Consider the following 20,452-nt stretch of genomic DNA (forward strand, 5'->3'; position numbering starts at 1 on the left):
TGGAGGGTAACCTTGTCACATAGCAGAACAGGTATAGCTGAACTAAGGTCTCCGAAATAAGCCAGTATACATATCTGCTGATACTGGTCTAAATCGGCAAGAATTAGGATAAATACAAAAACAGATTTTTACATTTGGCATGCTTTTAAATAAAATAATGTGCTTTAGAAATATAACACTTTATTCTTCTTCTTTCCAAGTTGATACAGAAAGGCACTAAGCTAGTTTTGGAGCAAGTTGTGACTTCAATTGCATCAGTTGCAGATACAGCAGAGGAGAAGTTTGTTCCCTACTATGATTTATTTATGCCCTCTTTAAAACACATTGTGGAGAATGCAGTTCAGAAGGAATTAAGACTTTTACGAGGAAAGACTATTGAATGCATCAGCCTAATTGGTCTTGCTGTTGGTAAAGAAAAGGTAAGCTGAGATCTTATCTAACGGTCTAAATGTATTTTAAAATGCCTTTGTTTATTGCGGTGTTAACATTGAATTAATATATTCACTTGTTAAACACATAGCTGTTGCTGATTTCTGTGCTTGTCTTCCTGTTTTTATTTCTAAGGTGGCTATCTTGCTGTTTAGATTTAAAATAGAATCTGACGAAAATATTACAGCTTAAGTTATTCTTGTCACACTGAACAATGTTGAAAGGAATAATTTTTTCTTTGTTCGGGTTTTTCTGCCTTGAGAGAAATACTGGAGCATCCAATTTAGGCAGTGTCAGAATGGCAGGTAAAATGTATGTAGTTGAAAGGAAACAACATAACTTTTGTATGTGGATGCCTGAAGAAAGTTTAAATGTGCTTGTAATAACACTTGATGTACTTGTTTGTCATGAGGCTTGATGTATTTGGTAGGAGATTTGTTTAGATAAGTTAGTTAAAACATCTCTCTGTAAAGGTACCAAGAAACAACTGTGAATGACTATATGAGTCTTTAAGTGATGTTCTGATAGCAAGTTCACGTTACGGTTTACAGACTTTCATTTTATTGAGTGAGGAAAACAAAGTCACACTTCAAAGTAAAATAACGTGATGTATGTGGTACAAAAATACTAACAGCCCCCCTCCAAAATTACCATCCCTTTCCTTCAACTTAGGACGACCAGTAAACTTGCCACTCATGCAACTAAATTTTAAACAGATGTTAAACATAACTAATGTTTAATAAATTACTTTGAGGACTGTGGGAAACATGGGGAGTGAAAAGAAGTAGGTGTAACGTCATTGAGGCATCTGATATGACCTAAAACGTTATGAACTCATGAGTTAAGTAGCTCATGCTGTCAGCTTTTATCCCGGTTCCATAAAGTAGTCACAGTAGTAAGGAGGATATCTAAGGAAGTTAAAATTGTCAGATATTTTTTGTATTAGTATTTATTTATGTAGTGTTTTATTTAAATAGTCCTCTGCTTTCAAGTGTATGAACAGAGGTACAGTGAAACTTAACACCAGAATGACTTGGTGATGCTTCCAGAAAAAGAACCCGTGCTTTCACTTTTATCTGCATTTCAGTCTATTTCCAGCTTTAGCTTGTGTCTTGATAGTGTGTTAGACTTAACACCAAACAATTTCAGTGACCATTTAAGTCTCTGAAAAGAATCCTTTTAATTTGCCTTTAAAAACATGTAGGTTTTTTCCTGTTTCTAGTTTATGCAGGATGCATCAGATGTAATGCAGCTGTTATTGAAGACACAGACAGACTTCAGTGATCTAGAAGATGATGATCCACAGGTATGTTAAAATTATAGTGCATAGTTTGTTGGTTAGTATTTAAAAAGGTTTTTGTACAGATGATGTTTCTGCCCCGCCCCCCATGAAATTACACCATCAGACTAATTGTTCAGCATGTCTCACAAAAACGGAGATTCATTGTCCTAAGATGACCTTAGTATCTTTCACACAAGTGTGTTTAGGAAATGATACTTCCAGGACTTACATTTGCTGAAGAAATTTCAGCATGTGGGTAATCGTTTCTTGTCTATTAGTACCTACTTTGTTTGGCATTCTATGACCTATTCCCTTGCTGTCACCTTCTTATAAATAGTTCAACAAGACTTGTTAGACAGCTGTTCTAATGAGCGGAGAGCTATTTTGACTTGTGCATCTGAAAACAATCACTCCTCTGAAAATACAGTACTGCACTCTTTTGCTCCGTTTGCTATTTTCAGGAGCGCGGCTCAGTAGTATCATTTAAATTCAAGGAATTATTTGTTTCAGAAAGAAAGTTATTTTTCAAGATAGCCATGATTGCATTACAAGCACATCTTATACTGTCACATTTTTACATGTATAGCAGCTGTGATCAGAGGTACTGTCAATGTGTTGCTACAAATAAAGACTTGGGATGAGTCTTTTGAAGATGCATTTTTATATGGATTGTATATTGGATGAGTTCTCTTTGAAATAAGTTCTATGCGCTGCTGACAAATGCTTCTTAAAAGTCCTATTGTATAATATTCTTCCTTTATGCTTTCCTTTTAAGTATGCATTAAAATGAAATGTGGGACATGAAAATTCTGACACTATTCTCTTTATAGATTTCTTACATGATCTCAGCATGGGCCAGAATGTGTAAAATTCTTGGAAAGGAATTTCAGCAGTACCTTCCAGTTGTCATGGGGCCTTTAATGAAGACTGCGTCTATTAAACCTGAAGTAGCTCTCTTAGACAGTAGGTTAAAGATAAAATTTTGCTTGAAAAAGTGCTGAAATAAATGATTTTGTAGCACTTCTAGATTTATTTTATTTTTCTTCCCCTCTGTATAACAGCACAAGATATGGAGAATATGAGTGATGATGATGGGTGGGAATTTGTAAACCTAGGAGATCAGCAGAGTTTTGGAATTAAAACTGCAGGCCTTGAAGAAAAAGCAACTGCATGCCAGATGCTGGTAAGATGACAATTTTAGTATCTATGTATTGCTGGACAATTGAGTCTGAAGCCAAAATCTGTAATGAAAATATTCTTTATTTCATCAAATGAAATAGTTCTGGTTTTCTTTGAGTGATAGTGTTAAGTTTGGATTTCAGACAGTATGTGATGTGTGGCTTACTTGATTAAAAATAATTTTAGTTTGGAGCTTCAATAACAGATAATTTTCCTTAGTTGGCAAAACTTCTAAGGAATTTGAGATGTTGGAGTAGTTCCTTTTTGCAAATACTGATGTTTCTGAATTCAGTTTGAAAAGTACACTTATGTACTAAGAGTGAGAACTGACGCTGCTGTCAGGGTTTCGTAAAATACCACAGTGGAGGGGGTACGTAAATGGATTATTGCATGGGTTTTTAAGTAAATTTTAAGAACTTAAACTTTTAACAATCTTTCTCACCATTACACAGTCAAAAAGTATCAGTAATGGTATTTTCCCTTAGAGGTGGCACTTCTGTGCTTTGTTTTTCAGGTTTGCTATGCAAAAGAGCTAAAAGAAGGATTTGTGGAATACACAGAGCAAGTTGTAAAGCTGATGGTTCCCTTGCTGAAGTTCTATTTCCACGATGATATCCTATTAACAAATTGTACTGTGAAAATGGAAGCTTGCTTTGGAAGAATCAGTCATGCTTACTGTTTTCCTAGATGAATTGAAAGTGTTAGTGTTAAAATATTCTGTTGCTTTACAGCAGAAATTGTTTCTGAGGACGTTGTTTTAGGCAATGTATCCCACTTTCTCCCCTAGTTTCTTTTTAAATAAGCGTGTCTATAATGTTGAAAGCAGACAGTAGAGAAAGTGATGTTTGTGCCAACAGTGTGAAGGAGAACTTGAATAGCTTTTCCATCATGGCCTGAAACAGGCTTCTAAAAACTTTTAAGTAGCAAACAGTTTACTTTTACTATGATCTTGATCTGTATCTAATTAAGAAATCAAATGCACTGGACTGTAATAAAAAATAATCAATTACAGCTAGAAAATTGATAGCTTCATTATGGTGGTCGGTGCTTAAATTCTAAGCACTTTATGTTGGCCTGAGTTGTTTTATTTCCTTAATAATGAAACGCGTTCGAGTGGCAGCCGCAGAGTCGATGCCCCTCCTTCTGGAATGTGCTAGAGTTCGTGGGCCAGAATACCTCACACAGATGTGGCACTTCATGTGTGATGCGCTCATCAAAGCCATTGGAACAGAACCAGATTCAGATGTTCTGTCAGAAATAATGCATTCTTTTGCAAAGGTAACTTTCTTCCTTTCAAATTTTGTGGTGTTACTGTTCATAGCTTTTTACAGTAAGGAAGGATGCGTGGCTGATGTTCATTTAAATGGCTGTAAGAAATGCAAGGCTTCCTCTACATGAACTTTGGTTCGACTGTAAATGTTGTAGCTGATTGGAAAAACTTAGGTGTGCTTTTTTTGCAAGAACTAAAATACCAAGGTATTAACCTAAAATAATTATCAGATTTGTTCGTTTTAACTTCACCCCACTGAAATACCTTACTTTTATAATTAGAGCATTGATTACAATATGAATGTTCTATTACTATTATTTCTGCTAGTGATGACATAAAGCAGAGCATGTATTAATGTTCTCTGTGTGCTTAGATCTGAGATTGCTCATGTAGCTTAAAGCTGGAAAGACTGATGATTTTATTTCACTAGTGCATTGAGGTGATGGGAGATGGATGCCTTAACAATGAACACTTTGAAGAACTTGGAGGAATATTGAAAGGAAAACTAGAAGAGCACTTTAAAAATCAAGAATTAAGACAAGGTAAGTTAACACAAATTCCTGTTAACATGTGATAATGGCTATCCTTTAAAGCAGAATTCCTAATAATTTCTGAACCCTTAGCTCAGATTTCTTTTATTTGTATATTTATGTAAGGTAATTGGGCTTTAAAACAACAGATTCCATTAATTATATTTGTAAGCTCTGGGAGGATGAAGGTGGTATCATTTGCAGAAATACTGCAGTTTAATCAAAAGCTGATGGACAGATTGACTTGAAGGCAATGCACATGTCTATGATGTCGTTTCTGTGGGGTTTTTTAATATGAAGTCTTTGCAGTTTTGTTAAAGCAATGGTAGTTACTTATTTCTATGCACTTTTCTTGTCCTTGTGGACAAGCTGGTGTGTTTATTTCTATTTTGTGTGCTTTTACACATTCTTAAACTGAGCTGTCTCGCTATACTCGTTTTTCTGTGAAAGCTCTTTGAAGCTTCTTAAAGACAGAAAATCCCTGTTGCTTTTTCAGCTACTGTTTCCTACCTTCTAGATTTTTCTACATCATTTTTTCCCTTTGCAGAGTTCTTAGGCACTTGTGGAAATGTAATGGTTTAATATCTGTTTCTTAATTTAGTGAAAAGACAAGATGAAGACTACGATGAACAAGTTGAGGAGTCATTACAAGATGAAGTAAGTTGGTTTGGGGAGTTTTTCCACTCATAAAACACCAGGATGGAAATACATTAAACGGATATGCTGTGCTACTCGGTTAAAGCACAGCGCATCTTATTTCTTCCTGGAAGAATGTTCTGTTACCATATTCCTTGAAAACTTCCAGTAAGAAACGGATCGCGCTACATGTATGAATTAAAAAATACAAAAGGTTTCCTTGTTCAGTATACTGGAAGAAGTAGTTTAGGATATAGCTCTTCATTTTCATCCTCTCAAACAACTCTCAGATGACTTTAAATAGCGTGCCATCAGATGCTGTATCAGTGATAGTCTAAGGCTTTGCCCTGCTGACTTGCTTTTCCTTTGTGCCTTATGACCTAAGTGGCTTTTAAATTTGAACATACCTCTGATACGTAGATCTCTGACGTGTCAGGTCAGGAGCTTGTCTCAGAAAGAATAGACCTAAAGTAGTTTCAAAAGAGAACACCAGGGCGAATAGCTGCCGTATAATGTGTTTGCTTAGGAGAGAACACTAAAGTGACTGCTTATCTACTAAGATACTGGACTGACTTCTTAGTTTGAAGTGGAGATGACTATGGAAGAGATACAGTTCTATTAAATCAATATTGCTATGGAGAGAGTAATAAAGAACAATAAATCACTGTTGTTTAAAACATGAGGCGTAAAGGATACTCTGTAAATTTAAGGACTAGGGAATTTTTTTGCCTCAAGCTTCACACCTGAACTATGTAAAGTTGAATTGTGAAGCTTGTTTACATGAGTTTAACTTTCTATACAGACTCCAGAATATATCTTAACAGACCATGCACCCATATGTAAATACTTCCTTAAATGACCATGCAGTTCTTGAGCCCCTTTCCTTTTCGAACATTAAGCCCGTTCAAAAGGATAGATTTCTGGCACCTACATATTGCTTGGGATCAAAAAATAACAGAACTTCAGTTCTGAGCCAAGAGCCTTTCCTGATTTTTCTCCCTTTCTTATTTGCAATGTTTACTGTTCATTCTGGTAGATGGTGAGTTAGGCAGTTTGATATCTTTTTTTCTTATGTGTCACTCTATGCTGATAATGAGAGAAAATGCTAGCAGTTTCAGAAAAGCTGAATCCATATTCTGCAACAGAGTTGCAAGGCATTTTAAAAAATGCTTTAATTTATACTTGACCTTGCTGATATGTTTTTCTAAAGACCGCAAGGAAGACTTTTCTGCATTACCCTGTGAAAGTAGGAGTGGGACCAGAATGTTACTTGCCATATGGACAGAATTAACATATGGTAATGAGTAACATTTGGATATACACTTTTGTTCCCAGGATATATTCATTGTAGCCCTTACCTCAAGGCAGCAGAAATATAGAGGACAAAAGTAATGGAAGATATTCAAACAGTAGTTTCAGTAAGATACCCAGATACAGCCCTAGCTTAGGCAGTAACTAAACTGCTGATTTGATAGAGGGTAGGAGAAGGCATACACTAAGCAAGTGTTATGCTATTCCCCTGAGCATCAGTAACCAGACAGTACTAGGCCAGGTGGACCTTGTGGTGTCCTGCAGCAGTTCTCTACCTCTGTTTTCATTTGTGTGTATGTTCCAGAGTTACTGCTTGAATTGTGCCTTGATAATGCAGAACTTGTCTAACCAGGGAAGGTTTAAATATCCAGTTGTGGGAAGCTGCCTGTTGTGTGAGAAATACTTGCTAATTTCTCAATAGCGACCAGAAACTAGCTGTATTCTGTTTTCCCGGCCTGTTAAAGTATCAACTGATTAAGGGAGTAGAAGAGAACCTGCTTTAAAACAAGGTTAAAGCGTTTTCACAACACAAGCTTGTCCAGGGAGCAATCCTCACTTGCAGATATAACGTCAGTTTATAGCTGGATCTGAGCTAAGGATCTTTACTTCATCAGTTTGATGAATTAACTGGGCAAGGTGAAAAATGAAGTTAAGTGATAAGAGGAGAGGTTTAATATTCCTTATGTTTTTGCCACAACCTTCTGTCACAAAGACAGTTGTCCATTTACTTTTCAATGCAGGCTTGTTACAGTATCTGTCAGGTATAGAAGAGGAAAAGGGCCCTCTGAAAAGGGAATCCATTGAAGCAGTAAATCTGTGCAAGACACTGTGTCTTGGTAAAATTTTCTGTCCCTGAAACAAACCTTCAAGTCTTAGGCAATTGACTGCTACCAATCAACACGCATTTTTAAGAAAGATAAAAAGGAGGACCCTGGGAGCTACCAACCAGTCTCACTCTGTGCCCAGTAAGATTTTTCCCTGCCATAGAACAGATTTTCCTGGAAGCTATGTCAAGGCACACGGAAGACAGAGAGCTGATTAGAGACAGCTAATGTGGCTTCACAGTGGGCAAATAATGCCTGACTAATCTAGTGGCTTCTGTGATGGGGTGACTGTGTTGGATTAAGGAAGATGAACTGATGCCATCTGTCTTGACTTCTGTAAGGCCTTGGACATGGTCCCACAAAACATCTTTGTCACTAAATTGGAGAGAGATGGATTTGATGGATGGATTACTTTGTGGATAAGGAATTGGCAGGCTGGCTGTGTCCAGAGAGTTGCATTCAGTGGTTCAATATCCAAATGGAGATCAGTAACAAGGGGTGTCCCTTGGGTGTGTATTGGGACCAGTGCTGTTTAATATCTTTATTAATAACATAGTAGTAAAACTGAGTGCCCCCTCAGCAAGTTTGCAGATGACACCAAGCTGAGTGGTGCAGCTGATGCACTTGAGGGAAGGGATGCCATCCAGAGGGACCTGGACAGGCTTGAGAGGTGGGGCAGTTCCCAGTATCAGTAAAGACTGGAGGACAAATGAATTGAGAGCAGCCCTGTGGAGAAGAACTCGTGGATACTGGTGGATGGAAGAATTGCACATAAGCTGGCAATGTGTGCTCACAGCTCAAAAAGCAAATTGTATCCTGGGCTGCATCAAAAGAAGCGTGGCCAGCAGGTGGAGGAGGTGATTCCCCCTCTCTGCTCTTGTGAGACCCCACCTGAGCATCCAGCTCTGGGGTCCCCAGTACAAGAAAGACATGGACCCATTTGAGGAGGGCCACAAAAATGATCAGAGGACTGGAGCACCTCTCCTACGAAGACAGGCTGAGAGTTGCCATTGTTTGGCCTGGAGAAGGGAAGGCTCCAGGGGGACCTCATTGCAGTCTTTCCACATATAAAGAGGGCTCCTGTGAAAGATGGAGAGAGACCTTTTACCAGGGCCTGTAATGACAGGGCAAGGGGCAAGTTTTAAACTAGAAGAGGGTGGGGTTAGATTGAACATAAGGGAGAATTTTTTCACGGTGAGGCACTGGAACAGGTTGCCAAGAGAAGCTGTGGAAGTGCTCAAGGTCAGGTTGGATGGGGCTTTGAGCAACCTAGTTGCTGGTCTAGCGAAAGGTGTCCCTGCCCATGGCAGGCGGGGTTGGACTAAATGATCTTTCAAAGTCCTTTCCAACCCAAACCATTTTCTGATTGTCATTCTGTGATTAGAACAAGAGCTGAAAAACAGTGGACTTAAAAAGATTGGTTTTACAAAACCAAATCATTAAACAACTGTATTCCATTAGTTTAGAGACCTTAGTGTTTCGTGTGACTTCCACTATTTTAAAGATCCTTAGTCTTAATGTGGGTTGTATCCTTCTCCTACCAGGATGACAGTGACGTTTATATTTTGACTAAAGTATCGGACATTTTGCACTCAATATTCAGCAGTTATAAGGAGAAGGTACTGCCGTGGTTTGAAAGGCTACTTCCGCTAATTGTCAACCTAATTGTAAGTACCTTGCTTTCTTTTAATTTGACTTTGATTACTTTTTCCTGATGTGTTAATAGGCCTTCTGTCTGGAATCTTAGAGAGCTTGGTAGATAGAATGTAGCAATTACTATTTTACAAAATAGAGTCAGTTAAAGGTTTATTCTGCATGAAGTACGAAGTTGGTACCCTGTGCCTTTTGAAGAGCTGCGCTGCTGTGCTACTACTTATTTCTGTGTTGCAAGACCCAGGATGATTGACACACAACTATTTTGAGAAATTTAACTTACCTGAGAGTGACTGATACTCTCTAAAATGGATTTCAAGAAGAGGGCCAAAAAAGTGTTGCGGAATAGCGGAAAACTGAGATAATAATGTATAAGTAATGGTGTGTGTAAAGGCTTTAGCCTAAAATCATTGTCCTTTTAATTAATTCAGGTATTCACCTGGATTTGGTATTGCTTATGGTATTGCTGCAAGTATCACTACAGAAAATTATGTGTTTGTAGGATTAAATTTAATCCAGAAAGATTTTAATAAAAATACTAGACCGTTGTTACTGTTACTGTTCTGTTGATATAATTGTGGACTGTACAAACATTACCAGTTTTAAGGTGGCTTAAATGTTACTTGTTTTCGATGCAGTGTCCACATAGGCCATGGCCAGACAGGCAGTGGGGGCTGTGCATTTTTGATGATATTGTAGAGCACTGCAGCCCCTCCTCGTTCAAGTATGCTGAATACTTCCTGAGGCCAATGCTACAGTCAATATGTGACAACAGCCCGGAGGTTAGGCAAGCAGCTGCCTACGGTGTTGGAGTTATGGCACAGTTCGGTGGGGACAGCTATCGTCCTTTTTGCACAGGTACGCACTTGTGTCTGATCAAACTATTTGAATGTGAGATTCTGGGGGAGAGGGGGCGGGAAATAATTAAAACCTGCTTGTCTTCTGGTTAATGAGGTCTCTCTCCTTTGGCAGCGACATAGGTTGCCAGTATAACCTGTGTGGCAGACTGGTGATGATTAGTAAAGTACCTGAATTCCTTGGGCTTGTAATGATGTTCTGCTTAGTAGAGTTTGTTGCAACACTTACTGCTTAGTGAACTTAATGTACACATTTTTTAAAAAATACGGTCTGACATGCAAATGTTCATTTTATAAAAAATAGCTTTCTGGTGCACACCTGTCTCATAGTTGTTCTTTATTAGGACTGATGTGGTTACACATGAATGCAAAACCCTTCGGATGTCTGGAAGAGTTATACAAGTGACCTGTATTAAGAAGTAGCCTAGAATAGAGTTAATATGGCTTTTTGCTTTCCCATTATATAAAAAGGAGCCTAATTTCTATAACTAAGAAATGAAATTAGTATGATAATGCCTATCAGAAACACTTTTCTTTCTGAATGTCTTGAGTTTCTTTAAAACTTAAAATTAGTCTTGAATTTAAAGAAATTATTGTCTGCAGACAAAATTGTCATCTTGCCAACCAGCAAAGTTAATTCTGCACACTAAATAGCAACCCTTAGCAGAGGTTTTTCCTTTTTAAAGAAATTATTTAATGAGCTGTTTCAAATATGTATTTCACATGTATCTTGAATGAAAACTGAATTAAATTATGTAAGAAAATAAGAACCATGCAATTGTGGTAAGTTAGGGCTTTAACACCAGTTTTGCCTGCATCAATAGATGTAATTTTCACTGTTACTGTAAATGTAACAGTGACAATCAAGATCAGGTGTCCTAAAAAAAAAAAGAGAAAAGCAGAGAGGGGAGACACTGCAATGAAACACTAAGAGCCTTAATTTTTTTAAGTGTCTAGAAAAATAATTCCTAAGAAGTGGTGGGGTTTTTTGTGAACTTTTCCGTAAGGTTTTTGTGTCTTGTCCCAAGAATAAAGTAGAGGCTGAGGTCAAGGCAGTTCTAATTTTGGAGTTTTGGGGGTTCTTAGTATCTGTTGAAGTCTCATCTTATTTTTCATTCATTAGATTTTACCTTGGCCCACTTGAACTTTGCAACAACTTTGATCCTTTTCTATGTATTTGGACAAATAAGCCTTGATTAAACTCAGACACTTGGCTTTTCCTTTACTTGGATGTTTATATCAAAGAACCTTTTTACTTTACGGCATATAGCTTATTAGCAGGCACCTCAAAAGTATTTTAAATTATTTTGTATGTACATGAAAGAACTTTATGATTTATTTTAATAGATGAAGGTGTGCTGTGATTAGAAGCAAAGTAAATCCGTGGCATGAGAAGCTTTCTACCCCATAGGTTTTACTATCTTCTCTGAAAACATCATGTTTGTGAGCTTTTATTTATAATTCAATTTCTTTACTGATTAATATATAGCACTGGCATATTGTTCTATTGCTAGTTTGTAGCAGTATGTAAAGAACTCGAGGCTGTTCAGAAAAAGCAGATGTATTATGAGCGTTTTTGGCAGTTGAAAAAAATACAGGACTATAGGGAGAACTTGTAAATGGCACAAGAGCTACGTTATGATGAAACAAAAAGAATTAAAAATAGAATGAGTAAAGAGCAAAGAAATAAGACTGAAGGAACAACTACAGCAGATCAGTAACTTTCTAAATGGGGTTACAAGTTATGTGACTGTCAATGTTGCTTCTGTTTCTTATGTTGGAAGAATATCGGCTATTTTCTGTGAATATTATCAATTAACTGCATGTGTTTCTTCCTAAACCGTATCGTTGGCCTCAAAACTTTTGGTGGTACAAGACGTCAGAGCAGTTAGTCCTTGGAAAAAAACCACAGATATTACAGAATATGGTCTTTTATAGTCAAAAGGAGTTTTTAGGGATTATCTACCACAATATGTGTGAGAATAGATCTGTTTTCTAGGCAAGAAGGAAACTTGTCTAAGCTAAGCTGTAGGGAGGATGCTATGCTGATTCATTTTGACACCTTCCTACGGCTCTTCCAGTTGCAAGGACACACACACCTACAGTCATCCATTAGTATTAAGGAGTATGAGGTAACACATGAGATTTAACTTCAGCAGTCATGAAAAACTGAGGTGTAAAAGGCAGACTCAGTTTTATTGGACACTGTAGTCTTGTATCGAATTCGGCTTTGAGAAGAGTCCAGTGTTGTTACCCTGCGTTCAATACACAAGCTAGTGTGCCTGATGACCAGCGTTTCTGCAGTGCTGTAATGTTTATTAGCCCCATCAAAGTATCCTTGTCTAGCTGAAGGTTAATCATATTTTTCCATAGCAGCTGAATTTTTCAGAAACCTGATTCAGTGAAGTTAATACAGCGAGTGTCATTGTGTATTCCTTAACTGCAAAGCTGCTACTTACTCATCAAAATGAAGTAGTGTGAGATCTCGCTTTTCCTGAGGAGTTATTTTGGAGTGTGCTTTCTGCACAATTCCACAACCTGTTTTCTGTGCTGATACAGAATTTCACAGCTTTAGCATTATATTTTTAGCAGAAGAACACAAGGACAATTGTTCCTGCATGCCTGTAGAGTGCTCTGAAGTCTGCGTAGACACTAGTAACTAAAAACAAGATAGAAATATTAATGTTGAATTGTGCATGTGGTTACCTCCATGACTACTAAAAATAAAATATAATTGCTATTAACCTAGCAAGATTTTTTCCTTGATGTTTGATTTTTATGATCTAAACTGTGCCAGGTGGATTCACCAGGGGTTACTCCTATGAGCTTTCCCTAGTGTATCTTGTAGTGGTGGGAGGTGTGTATGTACATATGTATTTTTATATATATGTGCACAGAAGCAATAGATGTACAGCAGGCATACACTGTAGACATGCACGACAGTCCAAATTAATGTGAATGTCACTGTATTGGTGCTTTTCATCATCTTCTGTTTATAGAACCTGTTAGATTAAAAAGATAATGCTTGTTATCTATGTTTTTACTATAAATTACCCTGTCTTGTATGCTGTAGATTGCATAACTCCAATTGAGAGACACAAAGATATTTTTTTCTTTCTTCTGAATTTATAAAGCAGATCCAGACTTTTCCAGTAACTGTTTTCTTGTGTTTCCTTGCATAGCTATATCTATCTGTTTGTTTTTCATAGGATTATTGAGCAGGGAGGCATCTAATAGTGGGACATTGCGATGACTGGATTTTGGTGGCTGGGCCACAAAAAAAAAAAAAATAATCCCACTTTTAATACCTGCAGTAGTCTTTTGTAGAATTTTTAATATAATATAACTTAAAATTGTGCATTAAACCTTTTTTCTTGTGTTGTTTAACAATTAGAGGCGCTTCCATTGCTGGTGAGGGTCATTCAGTCACCAGATGCCAAAACCAAAGAAAATGTCAATGCAACGGAGAATTGCATTTCAGCGGTAGGAAAGATAATGAAGTTCAAGCCTGACTGTGTAAATGTTGAAGAAGTCCTGCCGCACTGGTTATCATGGCTTCCACTTCATGAAGATAAAGAAGAAGCTGTCCATACTTTTAATTATCTGTGTGACTTAATTGAGAGGTAAGGCAGTCTTGAGATTCATGCAGAAAGTAAGCCTGTTCACAGCTTCTTTCCTTGCATTTTCCAAAAACTGAGAAACTGCCAGGTGTTCATCTGTGTATGCTTTAGAGAAGATAATTTGGAATGTCAGAACCGAGCCTTTCACGACATCATTGCTGTTTTTATAAACAGTCAATGTTCTCATCCTGACTAATGTCTGTATGGCTTGGAAAAATTCCTGACTCCTTTGAATGTACATGATGGGAAACGATCAGCTGGGAACTTTACAGAAAATTTCAGGAAAATTTTTGATACTCTGCTTACATATCAGCACTAATAACTGATCAGGGCTTTTTACTGAAGAGCAGCACACATGCCCTTGCAGCCTTCTTTTCATAACCTTTTAAAGTAGCTTTGCACCTTTTTGCTTTCCAAAAGCTTGAGTATCAGCAAAATGAAGTGAGAAGTCATACACATAAATTCATGGTACGGTGCTGTCTCCCTTAGTAAGTTTGCAGTGATGATTTCAGCTATTATTGAAAGTGTCTTGGTCCAACAGAAGATAATTGTTCTAGTGTGGGCACAAGTTGCGCTTCAGAATTTAGTGGAAGAATGTCAGCTTCTGAAACATTATGTAGTAGCCATGTTCTGGCTGACACTGCATTATATCTTAGAAAAATAGAAGGGAAATAGCTTGGATTTTATACAGTCCTTTTACTATGTGAATCCCATGTATCTCTGGGTGCTTTAGTAAGGCAAGGTCTCAAAATGGAAGGTGGCAACGTATGTCCCTAGACTGATAATAGTACGGTTGTGCAGGGGCACCATAATAATGTGCCTTGTATGTATTTACACACCTGTACAGGAGTCAGGAATCCCAGTGCTAGCACGCTGTTGTACCCAGCTGTGTGCAGGCGGTTCAGCCTTGCTACGTACTTCTCTGGAGCTCTGTCAGTCCTGCGTGCGCAGCCTCTGCGTTCCAGCAGTGGTAGGTGGCGGGCTGGAAGTAGGTTGTGTTTTCCACTGAGATCCCGGCTTGCCAGTACTTCGCTACTCCAACGCTTGGCTGGGACAGAGGCAGCAGAACTGTTTACTTGCTGTGTCAGTGCTGGCAGAGAAGTCACTGGTGGTGCTCCTGACACAACCTCCTCCCCCTTGCAGCACTGAGAGGAATAAGCGCTTTTAGGCAGAGTATTTTTGTCACAGTATTTACAGTTCCATCTGCATGGACCTCAACTGTTCTGTAAAGTTCAGAACTTCTTCCTGATAAAGTGTGGGCTGATTAAAGAATCAGCTGGTTAAATATTAACAGGAGAGGGAACATTCTGTCAGCAGGCAACAAAGCTATTGCATACTTACTCAGCTGAGTGAAACTTCGATGTAAATAAGCAGCTTTAGAATAAGATATTTCAAAATCACTCAGCTTGCATGTAAAGGACTGACGTGAATATTTTTTTTTAGTTAGACATTAATCGTTGTAATATATGTTTTGATTGTAACAGCAACAACCCAGTTGTCCTTGGTCCCAACAACTCTAACCTTCCCAGAATATTTGGTATAATTGCGGATGGTGAAATTCATGAAGCTATTAAACATGAAGATCCATGTACCAAGCGGTTGGCTAATGTTGTTCGCCAAGTGCAGGTAAATAAACACTTGCTTAGGTACGAAGGGAGTATTTAGAACCTACTTTGAGAAGCAACCAAACTATTAAACCGATTCTGAAAGCCTTGTCTCCTTAGAGAATAACGCTTCAACCAGTGATCTTGGAGATCCTTGGATGTTCCTTGAACCGTTAATGATAGAACTTGGTAACATTTGCACTTGAATGAAGTCTGTCTCTTTTGGTAAACTTCAGAAACTTACCAGTTAAAAAAAAAAAAAGTTTTTAAGATAATACGCAGCTAGACAGTTAACATACTAGCCAGTATTAGGTGTTTGTGGTTTGGGGTTTTTTCTGAGCCAGAAATTAAAATCTAGAGGTGTCTGCCTATCTCTGTATCAGTGAACTGTACTGCAGGATTTGATCCACCATGTGGTTCCTGTAAGGGTCCCCAGCACTCTGTGGTGACTTACTAATATAGCAGAGGCTTGGGATCTTTGCTAGACACTAAGTGCAAACCACAAGTAATTTTACTACTGCCCTCTTTAATCCAGTGCAAATACCGGCGGCTGTTCAATGTTTTCCCTACCTTTGGGGAACTGCCTCGAGGTTCACTTCCTTTATGCCATAATGAGTCTTACGGTGATGGGTGATGGGTATGTCCAAGTATTTAAGCTGCATCTCTCTACAGTGTTTGAAGTGATAGTGGTCATACAGCAGGGCTGGTCCGGGGGCAGATGTTATCGGGTACATCTGTCATACTTGACAGTTGCAGCACCTAATGGTAGAGAGTAGTGTGCCTGGCAAGCACATAGCTTATAAAAGCGTGTAGAGGATTTGGAGCAGCAGCTGTTCAGTTACTGTTCGTTCTACCCGGCGTGCTTTGGCAAAACTCAGGTTCAAGAATTTTAGGAATACTTGATTTTGGAAAGGATTCACTTGGATGAGTGTATCAGCCTGTGAGATCCGTTACGTGTGGTAGAATATGATTTGTTAAAACAAGTAAAGGAACAAAAAGAATGAAATCAAGCAAAGTTTCAAAGTGAAAGGGTACAAGTGGCTGCTCTAGATTCAGGCTAACGGGTGTGAATCTTTGCTGTTAGTACTTAAAGTCTGGGTACGGAATTTTACATTACGGTATGCTAATGCATTTGCTCACTTTACCTTAAATGCTCAAGGTTAGTTGAATTTTATTTTTTAAATACAATGGCACATACATGTATTAGTCGTGTATAGCAAAGTCTCGTTTTGGCCAGGAATGGTAGGAACTTTAATATGGAAACGAGACTTCTGCATTGTTAAATGATTTACCTTCAGACTGTGGGGGGAAAAATCTTAAAGGTCATGTGTTTTTTTTAAAAACCACAATTTTAGCATACTGTAATGAATCCTGTCTCTCTTCACACATAGTACTTTGACTTTAGTAAATGTTTTATAGCATGGTAGGAACTTTAAAGGCTGTATAGTTGCTTACAGTCTGCCTGCTGCTGCTTCCCAGATTCTAGGCAAAAGACCTTTTTTTTTTTTTTTTTTTTTTTTATGACCTCAGTAAGCTGTTCCACTGCCAGCATCTGACATGAGCAACATTATGGTCATAGTTAGTTAGAATGAAACATAAACTTTTCTCCTCATGATTAGGCATTGTCAGGCCAGAAATATTTCAGTGTAGAGTGTCAACTTAAATGTGTGTCAGAAATGCTGGAAGAGAACATTTAATTCTGCAGTATTCCATTATACATTGAGAATCTGTAATTCCTCATATTATTTAAAACTAAAAACACAAGCCCAAACTCAAGGACTTTATTTGAAAATTCTTACAAATTCCATGAATCTATTTTATTTTGATTTTTTTTAACGTGTGTGAGAAAAGGGCTTCATAACAGAGCTGAACATAAAATACACCAAAGATAAAACAATTTTTTTTTATTTACTTCAAGTATAGTGCTGTTGCAAAAGCCAATCTAAAGACCTAGAGCCAGTCACCTGCAATTTTTTTCTGTCCTTGTCCTTCTGAAGAAAGCAGGATCCCAGTTGCTTCCAGCTTCTATTGACAAGTGAATAAATACTTTTCCCAACCTTTTTTAATTTTCAGCATTTTCTGGTACTGTTTAGAACCAGTCCCTACTGACGGTGACTTTAAAAGCCAGTGTGTCAGCTGAGGGCTTTGGTAACACAGATGAGGTATACTGAGGGGCAGGCGAGCGTGGGTTTGCACTTACCTGGCTAGATGCTATGTATGTTGTCTTCTCTCCAGGAAATAATTTACCATTCCTTTCACTAAGGAGTAATGCCGTGTGCTGGCATAGAGTTTTGCACATACACACACAGTGTATGTGGCATGTCACGCTGTAATTGCAGCACTCCCTTCCTCTGAATGCGGTGCTGGTGCACCAGTGCCCAAAAGATACTCTCACATTTGGGCATGGTTCAGTTCTGCCTGAACGTTGATCTTGTAACAGCAGTGCAAAACAGAACAAATGGTTTAGGCTACAGTTAAGAGTGTCAATTGTCATTTGACCCACTTAGTTGTAGGAAGTTTCCAGGAGTTTCAAATCAATTACTCTGCTGCTGTTGAACCAGAGTGTGCCTCTGCTGAGCATTTTAGAGCATCTCCTGCTGAACCTCTGTAGGAATGTGTATAACTGAAGATTTCAGTCTGTTCTTGCCGGCATGTATGTTGCAGCACTAAGCCCAGTGAATGTTGAGCTTTGTAAACGTAAGAAAGTTTAGCATGTGCCTTAGAAGCTTGTCAGCCTGCATAAAGACAACTTCTCGTTTGTTTTCTAGACATCTGGAGGACTGTGGACAGAATGCATATCACAGCTCAATGCAGATCAACAGGCAGCCATACAGGAGCTCCTGAACTCTGCTTGAAGGGCCTTAATTATCATCTGCAAGAAAACTAACTCCAAATAAACGTTTACCCTATTGTTTAGGTTTCTTTTGTTTCTTTTTTGAGTAAAACCAGAACTGTAGTGCGTGTAGGCCATTCTTCTGCAACCTACAGGCAGTGGCAGCAGGAAGAAGCATTCTTTCAGAACGGTGTTTAAATCGGTTTCTATCCCACAACACGGAAGAAGTTTCCTGTAAACCCTACAATAGCACTGAAGAGTATTTTTTTAATGGTATAAGCCATCCATACGATGGTGAAAGGGAAACAAGTTGAATTTTCTCATTAGACATAATGAATTAAGAAACAGCTTTAAGACCTTCAGCAGTAGATGTATATACGTTATAACAGATAAACGTTTCTCTACATCTAGTGTTAATTGTATTAATTGGAGTGTGAGTCTTTGTAGGGTAGAAAGTGTCCTTCTGCCCAACAAGTTAGTAGATCAAAAGATGAAAAACTGAAGACAAACATCGAGCATGAAGACCTCATTGATCGCACTTTCAGATTCCCAAAAACAACTTGTACAGTGACTCAATGAGGAAAGCTGTTCAGCTTCCAGCCCTTGAATGTGAAGTCTCTTTGGCATGTCTGACAGTATCTCATTCACTCCTCAATAAATGACATTGAAACACAAGAAGCTTGTGTAGAAGTTCAGTGATGTGTGGTTCTTTTTATTTCCTCTTGTGAAAAGATGCAAGTAACAAACTATACAAGTCATGATTTTATATTTAAAACTTTGTAAATTGTTGCCTATTACAGATTTTATGCATTTTTGTTTCTTTTTAACAAATTTTTCACCCGTGTAGAATGGAAACTTAATGGTGTTCCTTTTATGACAGTAAATTTACATATCTTGACTTAAAAATGTTTTTCATGTTCAGATGAAAATGTAGTGTCGTTCCGGCTGCAAGTGTGCAACGTGATCTGGCAGATACTGTTACAGAGTCTGTGTTTTGTTTAAAACAATCATGTAATTGATAGCCTGACCTGAAAGTACCAAAAAACTTTTCAGGTCCTTTTGGTGCTGCAAGAGCAATACATCATTTACCAGCTAACACAGCAGCAAACATAGTCTCGCATTTCTAGCGAAGGCGAGTGACGTTTTTGCAGTGTGTTACTCTGAAGATGTCCGTGTACGCATCGATCTTTAAAAACTTGTTTTAGTGTTCTTAAGTCAATCTCGATAGTCTCTTAAAATGTCAGTCTTTTCAAGGAGGGGGTGTAAGTTTTCTTTCTTTGTAACAAGAAAAGTTAGAACTTTTTACACGTAATAAATTCTTTTCCTACTAAAGAATAAACTTAGATTTGCCTTTCAAACTGTTTCAAAAAAAGCCCAATACAGAATGACATGTACCAAAACCAGCCCAGAACCATTATATCCAAATCTTTGTGAAATAAACTGCCTTAACCACATGGATTGACCCTGTAGTTTGTTTAGAGGCACCTGAAACAGCATAGCAAAGTATCTACTGGTCCAGTTTCCACTTCATTAAATGTTGTTAACCTTGTATTTATAGAAATCGAAGCATTCAAGCATCTGGAAAATGGACTGTTAAGGATTAGGTACCAGTACTGTGAGAGAACTAGTTAAGTCGGGTCAGTTGTCTTAAACACTGGTCCCGACCACTAAAGTGGGGCTGTGTCAAATCCATCATCTTTCTTGTTGCTGGTTTTTTAAGCATTCTTTATTTGAATTTCCACTCAGTCTAAAACATTGAAGTTTTTCCCTGCAGCTTTCTTCTCAAAGCTTCAGGCTTAGAATTTTTTTCTTTTCCCTTCTTTGTTCTAGCACTATGTGCAGAAAATAGTAGCACATCTGGTATTTCCCTGAAAGTACATCAGCTGGCTTTCTAATCTAAGAGCACAGCGTTTGAATTGCTATCCTAATGGACCAGCTTTAGCCGTCTTTCCTTCCTTTCAGTCCAAGTAAATGAGAACAAGAACTGGGAGATGGGGTTGCTCCGTGTGCCAGAGCTTGCAGAGAGCAACTTTGTGCAGTTGCTTCTACCTTATTAACAATCATTTTATCAAAGAAGAAGGCGCAGAGTGAGTCGCTGTGCCAGCCTGCCAGGTACGTTGGTACCAGGGAATACCCAGAGGTCTCGTCTTGCCTGTCCCCACTGAACGCGTCAGGGTTGATCCAAAAGCTGCTGGAGCATTTTCTGAACTCACTTAAGCTTTAAAAACTCTACACTCTCTTTCTACCTTTTTAAAAGCTCTCTGCATTTTTGGGTTCCTGAATTGATGCAGTACAGAATTTTTAAGCACTCAACCATTCCTGATCTTCCACAGAAGTACTGTTGCCCAAACAAAGTATGGTAGAACAGTAGCTTTATCTGCAGCCATCAGAAAAAAAAAAAAAAAAAAAGTTATCATTGGGAAG

At 38.2% G+C, this 20,452-nt stretch overlaps 1 protein-coding gene across 1 annotated transcript in view; it reads left to right on the forward strand.

Annotated features, from left to right (window-relative positions):
- The window catches only part of IPO5 (importin 5), a 44,940-nt gene extending 26,217 nt beyond the window's left edge, over positions 1-18,723 (forward strand). The window contains exons 14-26 of the mRNA XM_056327965.1: positions 201-419; positions 1,652-1,735; positions 2,542-2,674; positions 2,773-2,894; positions 3,405-3,501; positions 3,996-4,168; positions 4,591-4,702; positions 5,292-5,347; positions 9,006-9,128; positions 9,753-9,972; positions 13,366-13,594; positions 15,076-15,217; positions 17,964-18,723. Coding sequence (XP_056183940.1) covers positions 201-419; positions 1,652-1,735; positions 2,542-2,674; positions 2,773-2,894; positions 3,405-3,501; positions 3,996-4,168; positions 4,591-4,702; positions 5,292-5,347; positions 9,006-9,128; positions 9,753-9,972; positions 13,366-13,594; positions 15,076-15,217; positions 17,964-18,050 — 1,797 coding nt within the window. The 3' untranslated portion in view covers positions 18,051-18,723. The remainder of the gene's footprint in view (positions 1-200; positions 420-1,651; positions 1,736-2,541; positions 2,675-2,772; positions 2,895-3,404; positions 3,502-3,995; positions 4,169-4,590; positions 4,703-5,291; positions 5,348-9,005; positions 9,129-9,752; positions 9,973-13,365; positions 13,595-15,075; positions 15,218-17,963) is intronic.
- The last annotated feature ends 1,729 nt before the right edge of the window (positions 18,724-20,452 follow it).

The sequence above is a fragment of the Falco biarmicus genome, chromosome 2 (genome assembly GCF_023638135.1).
Source record: "Falco biarmicus isolate bFalBia1 chromosome 2, bFalBia1.pri, whole genome shotgun sequence".
In the NCBI taxonomy this organism is placed as follows: domain Eukaryota; kingdom Metazoa; phylum Chordata; class Aves; order Falconiformes; family Falconidae; genus Falco; species Falco biarmicus.